Source organism: Pistacia vera, unplaced genomic scaffold (assembly GCF_008641045.1).
Source record: "Pistacia vera cultivar Batoury unplaced genomic scaffold, PisVer_v2 Contig433, whole genome shotgun sequence".
Taxonomy (NCBI): Eukaryota; Viridiplantae; Streptophyta; class Magnoliopsida; order Sapindales; family Anacardiaceae; genus Pistacia; species Pistacia vera.
This window is the reverse complement of record NW_022196261.1, coordinates 86,713-101,590: the sequence shown is the minus strand read 5'-3', so window position 1 is coordinate 101,590 and position 14,878 is coordinate 86,713. Positions and strand designations below refer to the sequence as shown.

At 34.6% G+C, this 14,878-nt stretch overlaps 1 protein-coding gene across 1 annotated transcript; it reads right to left on the bottom strand.

The window, feature by feature from the left end:
* Positions 1-8,237: 8,237 nt before the first annotated feature.
* Positions 8,238-14,581, bottom strand: LOC116143892 (A-kinase anchor protein 9-like). The gene is made up of 8 exons (XM_031429340.1): positions 14,469-14,581; positions 14,166-14,363; positions 13,882-14,004; positions 13,213-13,250; positions 12,954-13,122; positions 9,560-12,751; positions 9,299-9,426; positions 8,238-8,748 (listed from the first exon to the last, which is right to left on the bottom strand). Exons 1-8 carry the CDS (start codon positions 14,547-14,549, stop codon positions 8,514-8,516), a joined length of 4,164 nt encoding a protein of 1,387 aa, XP_031285200.1. The 5' UTR covers positions 14,550-14,581; the 3' UTR covers positions 8,238-8,513.
* Between the last annotated feature and the right edge of the window lie 297 nt (positions 14,582-14,878).

Here is a 14,878-nt window from a genome sequence, read left to right as displayed (position 1 = left end):
GTTGGGTTCGCATGAACCAGTGAAGGAAGAAAAAAAAATTTGAGAACAAGAAAATGGTGTTTTCTCATTGAAAAAATTCGAGTTCTCTGAAAAATTAGGGCAGAGTTAGGGTTTTATACGAATACGGCGGCGTTACAGCTTCTTTATAAGCAAATTTTGGGTGGGCGTTCATTCTTGGTCATAGATTGCGACCACATGTCATCGATCCATGGGAAGAGTAACTTCCAAGCCTCTTAGAAACCAACCAACATTATCCTTTATTGAGAACGCCAATCGTTGGCATAATTATCTCATCCGCATTTAATGAGCCCTCATCTATATTTAATGCACCAAAAAAAAATGTCGTTTTGATATGACTTGCATTTAATGTTCATGGTTGACACTTATTGCGCACAGTGACATGTTTGTCAGATTTACTTTATTGATTGAACCAGTTGTTAAATGCGACATATAACATCTGAAGAGGTCATTCAAAAGAGACATTTATTCAACATGTCAAAACACAAACACCAAACAAGATGGTTCAGTATTTTCAGCCATGGAATAAGCTAAGTTTTTAAGGTCGTAATGATGGTTAGAGTTCAAAACATCCTTCGATGTCTCGGGACAAGATCAAGCTCAAGTTGATAAATCTCAGTAAACGATCACATCAAGTCGCCTGTGTTACTCTCAAGTCACAGTTCACAATCTATCGCCAATTCACAAGTCAAGACAGAATTTAAGAAGTCAGATCAAGTGATCAACTTCAGGTCATCTACAACGATGTGATTGCTTCTTAACTCTTGGCTCGAGCAAGCATCTTTGAAGTCAAGTCAAGTCAAGTCGCGGCATAACCATGAAGTTCTCAAGATCCAATTTCTTAAATCTCAAGAATTAGGGAGCTTTTGTTATGCCTAAAAACTCAGGGCTGACATAAGCTTATGTCAGCAAGTACCAATCAGAGTTCAGGAAGGCTTTCCGCCATCCAAAGTCTGCCACGTCACCTAAGACAAAAAGAATATAGCTATCAACAATCCAGTCGACTCAAGTTTTGTCTGTGAATAATTTTGGTTCGCACACGTGTTCAAGCCCCATTTAATTTAAGGATATTTCTTAAGTTATCAACTAATGGGACTTAAAGAAGGATCTGCACAGCACCTACCCACTTGTAGACTTGTAATCATTGCCTTGAACTCAGTGGGGATAAATAGGCAGCTCCTCCTCACAAAATTGGGATCAGAGACTCTGAAATTAACAAAGCAAATAGAAAAGATACCCTACGGCAAAGAGACTAGCTTAATATTCTCCCATAATACCAAGCATTTGTAATTTAGTTTGCAGTTTGCGACTTCTTGTAAACTTGGCTAATCAACAAGAACACTCATATAAAAGAAAACAGTGGATATAGAAATCGCTTTAAACATTTGAACCACTATAAAACTCTCATTGTCTCATTTACTTTTAAGTCTTTGCATGCAACTGTGAAAACAGTGACCCTTAATCAACTCTTATAATTAATCACGTGTAATTTCTAAGACCTTCTTAGCACTTTGTACATCCGAGGTTGTTGGTATCAAAATCAAGCATCAACAAATTGTGTTCTATTTCATTGCGAAATAGATCTTGTTTCATCTCACTAACTTTAGAAGACAATTTATGAACTATTATAATATGTTAAATCATCATTATCTAACAACAAAACCTGCACTGTTTATGATTCATCTTTTGTATATATATATATATATATATGTGTGTGTGTGTGTGTGTGTGTGTGTGTGTGTGCGCGCGCGCACGCAATAAGTGATGTACTTGATGTACTTGATGTACTAGAGCTTAAGAAGACTTTGTCTCTTTATAGCAAGGTTTGAAAACTTGGGCCAGCTCGGCTGGTTCAACCGGTTGAACTGGGAACTAGCTACTGAGCCGCGCTTGTAAGGTGAAAATGGAGACAAGAGTTAAACTGTTTTGACTTGCAGTTGGATCGGGCTACTATAGCAAACTGTTGGTCCAATCGATTTTCAGACAAAACCGAGTTAACTCTTATTAAATTCTAAAATCTAATTCTAAATCCCTTTTTCTTTCTTGTTTATTTCACACAAATCTTTAATCTAACCAAAATTGAGAAATCCCTAATAGGCAGTTTAAAGCCCAAGGAAAATTGTTTAATAAACTTGAACAAACCCAAATTATCAGCCACACCTCGCTGAAGAGATGAAGACGAAGATGATATGATGATGTGGTGAGGAGGACGATGACAAGGATGAGGAAGATTATGATAATGAGGACAAAGATTACTATGGTGGTGGTAGGAGAAATCATAAGATGAAGAAATAGAAACAGTCGAAGTTTTTTTATCTAGAGGCACAAGTTGATAGTGATGAAGACGTGGAGGATGACATGTGCTCTTGAATTTGAGTGAATTGAAGATGAGGAGGAAGAAGAAGAAGATGGTAGTAAGCGTTCTTTTCTGGTTTTTGGTTTGTTTGGTAGATAGTATGTGAATTTTAGTGGAAAGAAGGTTTAGTGATTGAAGTTAGGATAGAGATAGATTGTGTAGAAGTAATTAGTTTTTTTTCTCATGCTAAAGTCAGCATGATGACATCACCAGTTTGACTTGTCAGTCATACTAGTCCAATCGGTTAACCAAGGACTCGGACACCTAACCAGATCACCCTCGGGTTGGGTTTTAAAAGCTAGCTTTATAGTTTCAAAATGGTAAACCAATTACCAGTTCCCAATTACTTTTCTAATCTAATTCATGATTTCTTGTATGTGTTTTGAAATAAATTCTTTTTGTTCATGGAAACATGTATGAGCTAGATGAGATACTCAATAAATTTCTCTTCGTAATTCATGAGACTTTCTAGTTTGTATTTGATCTGGAGACTTCATGTCATCCACCTAAGATCGTGTACTGTTCAAGGATATTAATGCAAATGTGCATAGAAGGGAACAAGTTTAGAATTTGTTTGATTAAATAGATATATTTTTCATGCCTATTAAAGTTGTGCTCTTTTCCATTGGCATGTTTCTTTCACAAACATGGGATGAGATGGACTTAAAGAAATACTCAAAACAAATTTTGCACATCCTTCTACTTTTCAAAACCTGGGGGTTAAAATGTTCCAAGTTTTTAAATCTTACAGTTTAACCTATCCGGTCGATTAGATATGCACCTAGAGGCTATAGGGGGTTTTAATTATCCACCTTGGAGAGATATGCACCTAGAGGGGTTTTTAACTATGAGTAATACTACACATACAACATTTCTCATAAAACATTATGTGGCAAAATATGATTGGCTGATTTTAAATTAAAATTAAATTTTCACCCAATCATCTTTTGCCATATAATGTTGTATGTGTAGTATTATTATTTAATTATCCACCCTGGAGAGAAATGCTGAGCTTAAACAGACCAAGGATTTTGGGAAAGTCTTAAAGAACCCCCTGCCGTCAATTATATTTTAGTGATTGAAGGATATTTTGGTCTAAATGGTTTTTTTATTACTTTTTCCTTTCTTTCCCCTCACTTTTGTTCTCTTCTTCATCTGATTCTTCCTTAACTTTCTTTCCAATCTTAAAGATTTAAGAAAACAAAAACTTGAATATTTTTTAAAACTTTTTCTTTCGCTTAACTCATTCTTTACCATCTTTGTTTTTCTTCCCTCTTTTATCTTTCTGGTTTCGTTCCCTTCTTCATCTTCCTCAATCGTCTTACCCATTTTACAAACTCGCAAAGTGTCAGAGTCGTTGGAGGTCGCTGTTGTCCCACACTTGAAGGTGGTGGTCGGCAGTTGATAGAGGGTGAGAATGGGTTTGGGTTAGGGTTAAGAGCATTTGGGTAATTTACTTAAGGTTTTGGCTATTTGGTAATTTCATTTAAAATGATTAAATTCTTTTTAAATTTTACAAGAGAAAACCAATTTACTCCCAAGATTTTAGAACGTCTCACTTCAGGGAATTATGCCCATTGTAATTAAAATTCCCCCATATTTTCTAACACTTAAAAGTAAGGACCAAAATAATAATATCGATGAAGCTCCTGTTTAGGTTTTTTTATATAACTTCCGAGAGATAGGCTAACTTCGATAGCCCAAGGAGTTTTGAAAAGTTTTGGATACCCCCTTAATTTTAAAACTCAATCTCTTCGAGTTGATTCAATTGAGGGCATTTTAGTAATTTTAAACTGAAAGACTATTTCTAAGTTTTTTTTTTTTTTTTTGGAATCATTTATCAAAAAATTAAGGAAAAATCCTAATGAAATCTATGAAAAACCCTTGAATAAAAATAACTAATTTGACAAAGAATATATATATATATTTAGATAAAAAATCCAAAACAATTAAAAATTATGCAAGATATAAAAAAAAACTTTTGAAAACTATTTATCTATTTACAAAAATATTTAAATATAAAAAACAATGAAAAATTTTATAGAGAAATCCTAATATGAAAAAAACCCTTTAATAAAAATAAATAATTTTACGAAGCATATATATTAATTAATATATGAAAAATTATGTGATCTATTGGTCGTGGTCTCAGATCACTGTTGCCGATCCGGTTGTGATCTTCAATCGTACTACAATGTTTTATTTTTTTAATTTTTTTTTCAAATTTCCTTTTAGACTTTTTTTTTTATTTTCGATTTCTAATTTCCTTTTTCTATTTGAGGGTTTTTTTTCTTATTCTTTAATTGAAAAATCTTTGTACGTGACAAAACTGATTTAACTTTAGATAGATGAATTTTAATGGCAAAATCTAATGGTAGGGAGTGTTCTTGATAGTTTCCGTAGTTATGGGATAAAAAGTGTCAATTTCCCGAGTTATAGAAGGCGTAATTTCATTAGTCTCTAATAATTATCGGGGCTATGGTTTGGTCATTATTTTATGCATTTCAGAAACTAGGGGCATTTTCATTAAATTTCTCTCTATCTTAGTTTAGGGGTAAACGTATAACGCTTAATCAAATCTACCAAAAGCTTGAAGTTGTTATGTCTTAGGGATGTGAGCGATGCATTTTCAACAAGTTTTAGGGGGGTTTAATAAAATTATAATAGTTGCTATCCTAATATGATTTTGAATAACAATAAAAATTGGCTTACAACTCAATCTCACAATCCCTACATAACAGTTTATAATTGGTTAGTTCGCAAGTAAATTCCACTTGTTTGTTATAGGTCTTGCATGTCTAATTATGAGTTGACCAATTGAGAACTGTTATATCAGAGTTATAAAAGAAAATTTGTAAGATAGAATTGTAAGTGTAATATTGTAATTTTGAATATAACTAAGAGATTGGCAATCTCATAGGCGTGGAATATAATTTCATCATTCAAAACACGTGGAATATAATCCTTGGAAGCCAACTAGATTATGCACAAAGTATGTTTTCTATTTCAATATGAATGGGTTATATGTCCCACACCAAAAAGACAAAAAAATAAAAATAAAAGTACTATCTTACCCTTAGTCCATTGACCATGTTTCAGGGTAAGCAATAATACAAATTGAAAATTTTATCATAATTATAAATATTAAATCTTTAATGTTATATATTGATGATATTTTTATTAAATTATTTATAATTAATTTTGTAGGGTTATTGAATTGATCTGAATAATTTATCACACTGTTTCATATTAGCATAAGGTAAAATAAGTTGCAATAAAAGATACTAAATAAATATTATACAATAATAGAAAATAGATACTAGCAAAAAAATCCTAATTATATGATATTTCTAATCATACAACTTATAAATTCAGGCAGCTTATTCTATATTTAACGAACTATGATGCAAGAAACTGAGCTTAATCGATCAGTATCTTGCATCATCAGCTTATATATATGTAAAATGTTCATATATATATATAAACAAACATTTTACATTAAAGAATAACTGAATTAATTAATTGCAAAACTTATTATAAAATCCATACTCATACCAAGTAATTAAATTAACAATCCATCTACAATAAAAAAACAAACCCTAACGACTTGAAGTCATCATCTACATCTCTCAATCAAAAAGGAATTTGTTTTAAAACAAAATCAAGTGATTCTATTTGTCCAAAGTTGGGACACCTTTCTGCTTCTTGTGTCATTTTGATGTGAAATTCAACAACACACATTCAGATATGCAATTATCTATCTTTTAGTGTATGACCTAATTAATTAAGAAAATCCTTTATTATTTCATAGCTAGCTAATTAACTATCTACACAGCCTTTCCTCAGTGACCTTTCAGTCAAGAAGCAGCTAGTCAGGCTTAAAAAATACATATATATTTATACACAGATTAGAAAGCAGTTATATTAAATTAAATCTGCCCAAATTAACCCTTTCATATTTTATTGAATTAATTAATACAACCAAACCAACTACATCATCATCGTAATTCAAGTGCAAGCAAATAAAGCAATTAATATGCTGAAAGAGAGACATTAATACTGAACTGCAATTACATAAACTCACGCCAGAGGCTTATTAAATTTATGATCACGAAAATCATAAAATACCTGGCAACAAAGCACTGATACTCGTAGAATACATCACTGAAAATACAAGAAGAAACATAACATAACATAACATAACGTAACATAATCTGACTCGCCCTTGAGATGCTCCTCGAGCTGAAAAAACATCTAAATGCAGCTAGCAAAGACAGATTCTGAGCCCAAGGAAGTGAAAATGCCAAAGGATCGAAGTTGCCCTACAAGAGAAGAACTCCCAAAAAACCTTCAAAAAGATTCATGGGAATAAATCAAACATAGAAAGTACGCAGCACCATCGCTTTAAGAAAACAATAAGAGCATCAAGGCCACCCCTACCATTTTGGTTTGAGAAACTGAGGCATGGGGAGGGGTGGCCTTGCAGGGATGGTGCTGTGGGAAGAGGGTTTGATAATGAATGATGAGAGGGGTTGTTATAGGGGTTATTTTTTTTGGTTTGTTTAGTTGGTCACGAGAGCAATTAAAGGTTGAGATGACTTAAGAAGGTGTGTGTGGTCACTTTTGTTTGAAAGGAAGAAAAGGAAATTAAAGTAGACAGAGTGAAATGGAGATTGCAGCATCTTCCAAGGGATATGCCATTGCCACCCGCTTTGTGTTCAACACATGATGACACCTCCTCAATTCATTATTTTCAATCTTTCTACTTTTCTTTTTAAGCCCCTCCCTATATTTTATATTCCTATACCAAGGTCTTCCTGTTTTTGATGTGGCTTCAAGAATGGACTATTGCACATCAAATTATTTACTTTAATTTGTCAACTGCCTTTTAGATAGGATATAAGTTACATTGGTCAAATATTTACTAATTCATATTTTGATTAATATTCGGACTCCACTCGTTAGTGGATACCATTATACATGTTACTACTCTTTTACGATTTATCACGAACACACAGAATCCACATAATCGATGAATATCTGTACTCTATTTTTATGTCACCCCTCACAGTCGTTAACATAAAAAACCAGCATATAAAGTGATATTATCCATCTAGTTTGCAATAAAAAATAAATCTATTTCTATTAATTAAATGTAGAATTATGACATATATAATTCTAATAAAATCTCATTTAAGATATTTTCAATGCTAATGTCATCAAGATAGGGCTTTGCTTAATTGATTCCAAACCTTAAACATAGAAATTATCTTAGTACAGTAAAACCCTTCTACACGTGGTATCAATTTCTCTAAAGTTCACAAGTGACATAGACAATGTGCAATGGAATTTACACCAAATTGTACCTCAATGAATTGACATCAATTATTTAAAATGGGGTAGGCCATTTTCTTTAGTGTCCTTAAATATATTTCCTAGCTGAGTGAGATTTCATATTCTTGATGACACCAGCAGTATCATTCTTTTGTTCTTTCAAACAGAAAAGATTGATGCTCTTTCTGATTACGTAATGCCTTTGTTGAAATGGCTGGCTCTTTGCTGACTCATATAACAACCAAATTAAGAAATGGTTTTGTGGATGGTAGTACAGTCGTGAATTTATTCAATGTGTACAAGTTTACAGACTCTAGAATTCTAAAATAAAAGTTGCGACAAATTTAGAATGGAGATCGGAGAGTCCGAGGATGTGTACTCTGCCTCAAGTATTTTGAGGTTTTAATAAGAAAAAGGAAACTCTGAAATTGATGGCATATGCGGGTATCTGGAAACTCTGAGAGAATATTACTTGATACAAAAATAACCAATTTGAAATTTGATAAAGCAACTGCGTATGCATCAGAAAACTTCTTTGATATTTTATTTATGGAACACTTGTTCATTGTATTTTCAACTCTCCAGGTTCAATTACAATTTGATGTTACTTTAATATGAAATTCTGCAACTTTTCCATCAATTATTTCATATTTTACAAATGGGGGTACTTTCTCTTTTTTTCTCCTCCCAAGAACTTACTCTCTTGAATGTCATGGAAGTTGAACCTTTGACATATTAACTGATTCTTGAAAAATGCTATCTGCAATAAAACGAGAAGCTCAATTGAAAATTAATGTCATTCAACTTAAGAAAACCATCTCTTCCCATTTTTGGCTATCTTAAGCTTCATGACAAGTTCCTCGCGCTGAGCTTCTACCTCAGCATATTTGAGGCTCATTTGGAGATATCGCTCGCGAATGTCTCTTAGCTCTGACTCTAGAGATGATTTTGTTCGTTCGAATCTTTCTTTTGTCACAACTTCACCTTCGGCTACAGATTTTCTACCGTTTACACGGTGGCTTTTGCCCTCAGATGACAACCTGCTAAGCAACAGCAATTGAAGAATACATTAAAAATGAAATATACAAGTAATAAAATCTGCATTAATAGGGTCACATGCTACCTCCCTGATGGCTCCGACCATTAAGTTTTATTTGTTTAGTTGTTTCACCTTATATAATGTCTCATTGTGGTATCCAGAATATAAAAACAGTAAGCCAGCCAGATAGGCTTCAATTGATGCATTCATCCTCTTTCAAATTGATTACACTCAAAAGTCTGTTCTCGCAAGTAAATTTCCATGTAGTAAATGTTGGTGATTTCTACTGAAATCAGTTGTAGTAGATACTTACAGTTTTTAGTTCATGAAAAGAACAAAAGGTAATCTAATTAGATTCAAGCTCAATCTTGAAAAAATATATGTGACTCCTGCGAAACTGACTAACATTAATGAGAAAGAAAAACCTTCTTTTTTCCTTCAAACTGTTAAAAATTTGTATCAATTAATAATGCCAATATCAATGTGGCCTTCAGAATAAGCTATGCAAACAATTTTTGTTTATGAAGCCATACTATGCTATGGGAACTCACCTCTTGATCTGTGCTTTGTACGTGCTATTTGCTTCCTTAGTTTTGGCTAGTTCAGCTTCAAGCAACTGAATCTTTGAGCCTGAAGCAGCAGGAGAACTCTTATGGTAAACTTTGTATCCATTATCACCCTGTACCAAAAGAGAGTCAGTGACAGAAGCATCAATTATCTAGAAAAAAAATCCCCAGGAATGGGAAAAGGATACATTTTGCAGTTTAATGTTACCATTACATGTATGTGCACAAACAAAGCTTACATGTTACCTCTTTTTGATGTTGACTTCTGTTAGAGTTTGTGCTGCTGGACTCCCTCTGATTCTGTTTTTCTTCTTTCATCAACTTCAATTCTTCGTTGAGGGCTTGAGATCTCATAAGAAACTTATCTTTCTCTTCCTCAAGTAGTTGTATCTTCCACTGAAGTTGCCTGTTAGCCTTCTTGATCATGGAGAGCTCATTTTTGAGCTCGTTATCCTGTACACGTATTTCCTCCTTTTCCATTAGGTCATCCTCCATCTGCAAAAGCTTTTCTTCCAAGGCGGCAGACTGACGTTTGCAGTCCCCTAGTTTAGACACATCCCTCTGCAAGGTAGAAATCTTCTCCAAACATGAATCTTTTTGTGCTTTCATATCCTCACATTCCTCACACTTATGATGCAATGAAGTTCTCAATTCCTCTTTCTCTGATATTGTTGCATTGAGCTCATTCCTTAGAGACAAAAATTCCAGTTCAAGATGTTCTATGCTCAACAACTGAACTTTCACATTGGTAGACTGTTCCCTGAGTTGTTGCCGCTCATATTCAGACACTGTAAGCTGTAGTTCAAGATCATTCAAGCTGATCTTAAATTTTTCTTCATTTGATTTGAATATCTCCAACTGCTTCAACAACTTTTCATGGTTAACCATCAGCAAGTCTTGGTTTTGTTTGGAAGCAGCAAGCTCCCCCATCAGGCCTTGAACTTTTGCTTGTGATTCTATTTGAATATTGTTGAGCTCATTCTCCACCCGTTTCAATTCACATTGAAGATCAGGAAGAGCACACTCCAGTTTAGCGTTATCAGCATGTAGACCAGACACTTCATGCTCAGCTTCAGAAGCTATCCTCTTTTTCTCATCAAGTGTTGCTGAGAGTTGCTTTCTGAGGTTTGCTATCTCCTGTTGAAGATTGTCAATTTCAACCGTCTTCTCTAAATGCATTTGAGTTAACAAGCTTTCTGCCAGAGCAAGTTTCTCCCTTAGTTTTCCATTTTCATCGAAAAGTGCATCGAACTGCAAAGTTATGCTTTTCTCTTTCAAGGCAATATCTTCCAGCATGGAAGAAAGATTTTCTTCTAAACCTTCAAGTTTTCTGGAACAATTAGCAAAGTTTTCATTTGACTCTCTCAGCTTTTCCTCCAAGTGGGTACAATGCTTTTGCAATTCAAACTTTTGCTTCTTTAATTCTCCATTTGACTTCTGAACAGAACTGCACTCTTTGATGAGACTATTAGCAGTGGATTGTAACTTCAAATTTTCTCTTCCCAGGTACTCACACTCTTCTTGTGCTTCTGACCACTGATTATGCATCTCCTCCAGCTCTTTCTTCATATCTGTTTCTTGAGTCTCCATGTCATTTCTCAATCTTTTGAGCTCATCTTGGAGATTCATAGCAAGAGCATTAGAATTCTCTAGCTCTAGTTGTATTGATTCCCTCTCAGTAGTCAGTGACTTTACTTGCGCCACCAAGCTGGAAATGCATGCTGATAACTCTGCATTTCCATTTTCCATTTCTGATAATTGGGCCTCCAGTTTGTGCTCTTCACTTTCTAGCTCTGAAGATTTCTTTTCAAGTATTCTATTGGCTGAAACATGGGAATCCACACTGCTGCTAAGCAACCTTATATCTTTTCGCAAATCATTCATGCACTTGGTAGCAATTTCACTTTCTCTCAAGATGATTGTTATGTTTTCCTCTAGCTGGACTTTTTCATTTTGAAGACTAGAAACCTTAGCTTCCAATTCATTTTGATAGCACAAAAGATTTTTAGTCTCCTCTTCTTTGGACAACAAGCTATCTTGAAGTCGCTCTATTTCAGATCTTCTTTGACTCAATTCCTCATCCAGCCCTGCTACCTTGACTTCCAGTTCATTTTTCAAACTCTCAAGTTGTTGCACTGAGGCATCATATTGGCTTTTAATCTCCCTGAGCACTTTCTTCTTTAGCTTCTGTTCAAGATTATGCTCTTTGGATTCATGATGACTCACATTATGCTCACTGGAACAGCTCTTTATTTCCTTCAGCTTGAAGAGAAGCTCAAGGTTTTCATCTGTCAACTCATTGCAATCTTTCTCCAGCTCCTGCAGTTTTGCTTTTAGGTCTTCAATTTCTTCACTCAGATCAGCTTCACCGCCGTTTAGGGACACCGTTTTTGTAAAAAATTTCTCATGAAACTCAGATAACTTGGCTTTTAAACCAGAAATTTCAGTATCTTTGGCTAACAACTTAGCTTTGTATTCTGTCTCAACATGCAGAAGATTTTGGTTGCGCAAACTCTTTTGCTTCTCTATGCCAAGGTCTTTTTGCTCTAAGGCCTGCTCTAGTAGTTGTACCTCAGCTTTCAAATTTCTTTCTGATTCCTGGAGTTGCTGCAGTTGGAGCATTGTGTTTTTGTTTTCTTCAATGTTTACGTCGATAGACTCTTCCATATGGCTGAACTTTGATTGCAGCAATGAAAGATTCTCTATTTCTAGTTTCTGCTTTTCTATAGTCTCTTCTAGCTCCTGGAGAACAGCGACAAGTTCAATATTTGATTCTTGACTCCTCTTCAACTGCAGAGCCAGATTAGCACCTGATTCTTTCTGAAACTTAATTTCATCTTCAAATTCTTTTTGAAAATGGGTTACACCTCCATCTTGAAATGTTGAATTCTCCGAACCTGCTGCCTTCTCCATTTTCTCTAACAACAATTTCAGCTGCTCAACTTCATTTCTGAACCCATCACGTTCTGTGCACGCTGCTTTAAGCTCCGTTTGCAAACTTGCATGGTTTTTGGATTGATCAGAGAATTCTTTCCTGAGTATATCCAAATCAATCATCAACTTCTGTGCATTTCTCTCCCACATTTTAGACTCTGCACGAAGCTCTTGTATTGTGTCCTCTGCAGCTTTCAGAAGGCTTTTAGTCGAAGCACTGATTCCACTTGCTGATAAAGCAAGATCTTCCTGATTGTGCTTGGAATAATTTCCTGAACCTGTATCCTCCGAATTACATGATGACTGATTTGATTCAGAAGGCGTTTCAACATGATAATTGCCTTCAGGTACATTGTTCTGCGAACTGCTTGAGTCTGGTCCCCCGCTTAGGTTGAGTCCATCATCACCATTGGAGTTCTTTCTTGAAGAGAAATTTTCACCCTCCAAGGAAACCTCACCTGACTCATAGCTTTGATGTGAGTCAGAAGCAGCAAAACTTGTTCCCTGAAGAAAATGAAAAGAATACTTTATTTCCATATAGAAAATCCAAAATGTGAGATAATCATTTAAAAGTTTGCTTAATGTCTGATTTAAGCAGTAAATACTTTATATTGTTTCTTTAGGTGAATTCATGCAAAATGATCGTCAAAAAACAGAACACCAAAATTTCAATCGTAATCCATTTTCACAGAAAAATATTACGCACCCTACTCTCCGGTTCTTCTTTATGCAAGGTAGAACCCAACTCTTTACTGGAGGAGGATCCATTGCTCTTTGGAAGTATACTATCAGATCCATCTGGCTTGGTGTCCATGTCGCGGGATTCTGCATTAAGATCTTCCTCTTGAGAATTTTGCTCTTTCGATTCATCTTTCCTGAAAAAAGTGCACCAACTCATTCATGTCAAGCTGAATAGCAATGCCTGTAGAATTATAGTAAAAGAAAGTCCAGAAAGAGGATCAAACCTGAGTTTTATTCTTGGTGTTAGGCAATGAATTTTGACCTGCAATTCAGATGGACAAGCAAGATAGTTTCAATTCTTTCAACTTATATAATTAAGCCAATGTTCCAACCATTAATTGTCATTTTTTTCACTACATTCAGTCAATCACAAACATATATGTGAGATGCAACCAGATAGGATTCTTGTTGTCTTTTAAAATGGTTTCAGATTATACATTTATCATCTAGAAAAAATTGTTGAAGCAATGACTAGTGATCCGAACAAAGGCCAGCACACTGAAAGGTGAAAACATAAAAGCTCCTACCAGACTAAAATCTTAACTTATATTGAACTATAATAAAATTTAAATTCTAAGTGAAATCTAAATTCTACGTTATACTTTAGACAAACTTACATTTAATTTAATCATGTTCGTTTATCACACAACAATGCATGAGAGAGTATGATACAATTATACCAATCATAAACCAGCCTTAAGACTATATAATTAAGCAACTAACGTTTTTGGTCACCAATAAAAGTTGATTATACAGTTTAAAATAGAATTTTATACCTCTGCATTCACATAAAGAGACAGTATACCCAAATTAAACTTATGTTAGGCAATTAATGAAGCAAGAAGACACCAATAACAAAGAATTAACAGCATAATATTAACTGCACAACTTACTTGTAGAACTGTCCCGTGATTGCACTTATCCAAAGGTAAAGAAACTGGAACAACAGCACTTGAACTCGTATAGCCTGTCATATTCACTTTAGTCTCACCAAGAATGCCAGATCTAGCTGACCCCTAAGATCAAACATTCACATCCAATACCATTTATTAAAAAAAATCATTACATTTAGATAAATAGTTGATGTATAAGCAATCAGAACTCCCTCCAAACTTGAGGCCTATAGAGAGTCAATGAAACAGAATCCAATACAAACCAATAAGAACAATCACATTACCATGGAAACAACAAACTTGAAGAGACAGTCTTCCAATTCCTTAGAAGACTCCTCTTCCGAAACCCATATAGATTCTGACACCGTCTCCGTCCACTGACAAATCCCATTTTGCACAAGCGCTTTGCTCGACTTAGCAATGGTTTTCCCAGTTTCCACAGATATCACAGATACAAACAGCCTGTCCCATCCCTTTGGCACCTGCGTTACGTACAAAAATACACAAACAAGTAGCCCCGTTCACCATTCTTTTGCTTGAAAATAAACACTCAATAAAACAACATGCAATGCAATTAATATAAATACCTGGAGAGCTTTAAAGTGAGAGAACTTGAAATCTATTCTCTCCCCAGATTTAGTTGGTCGGGTTTTATGTAGCCTGAACATTTTTCTCTCCTTTTCTTCTTCTATCTGTTTGAGGAATAATTCATGAAAGTTTTAAAGGAGCATTAATGTCATCACGTACCCTTTACCATTAATTATCATTAAAACATAAACAGAGAAGTGAAGGAGAATAATATCAGATAGCAAGTCACTATAGTGAAGGTTGTTGTATTATTTTCACTTGGAAAAACTTGTTGGTTTATATCATCATTTCCAAACCGCGAACAGCCGTTTGTTATGTGGACAAGCTTTGGTTTGGCAGTTTGAAGCATGAGAAGTAAACATGAAGTCACGTAAAATCGACGACTGTCAACGTGGGGGAATTTCATTGG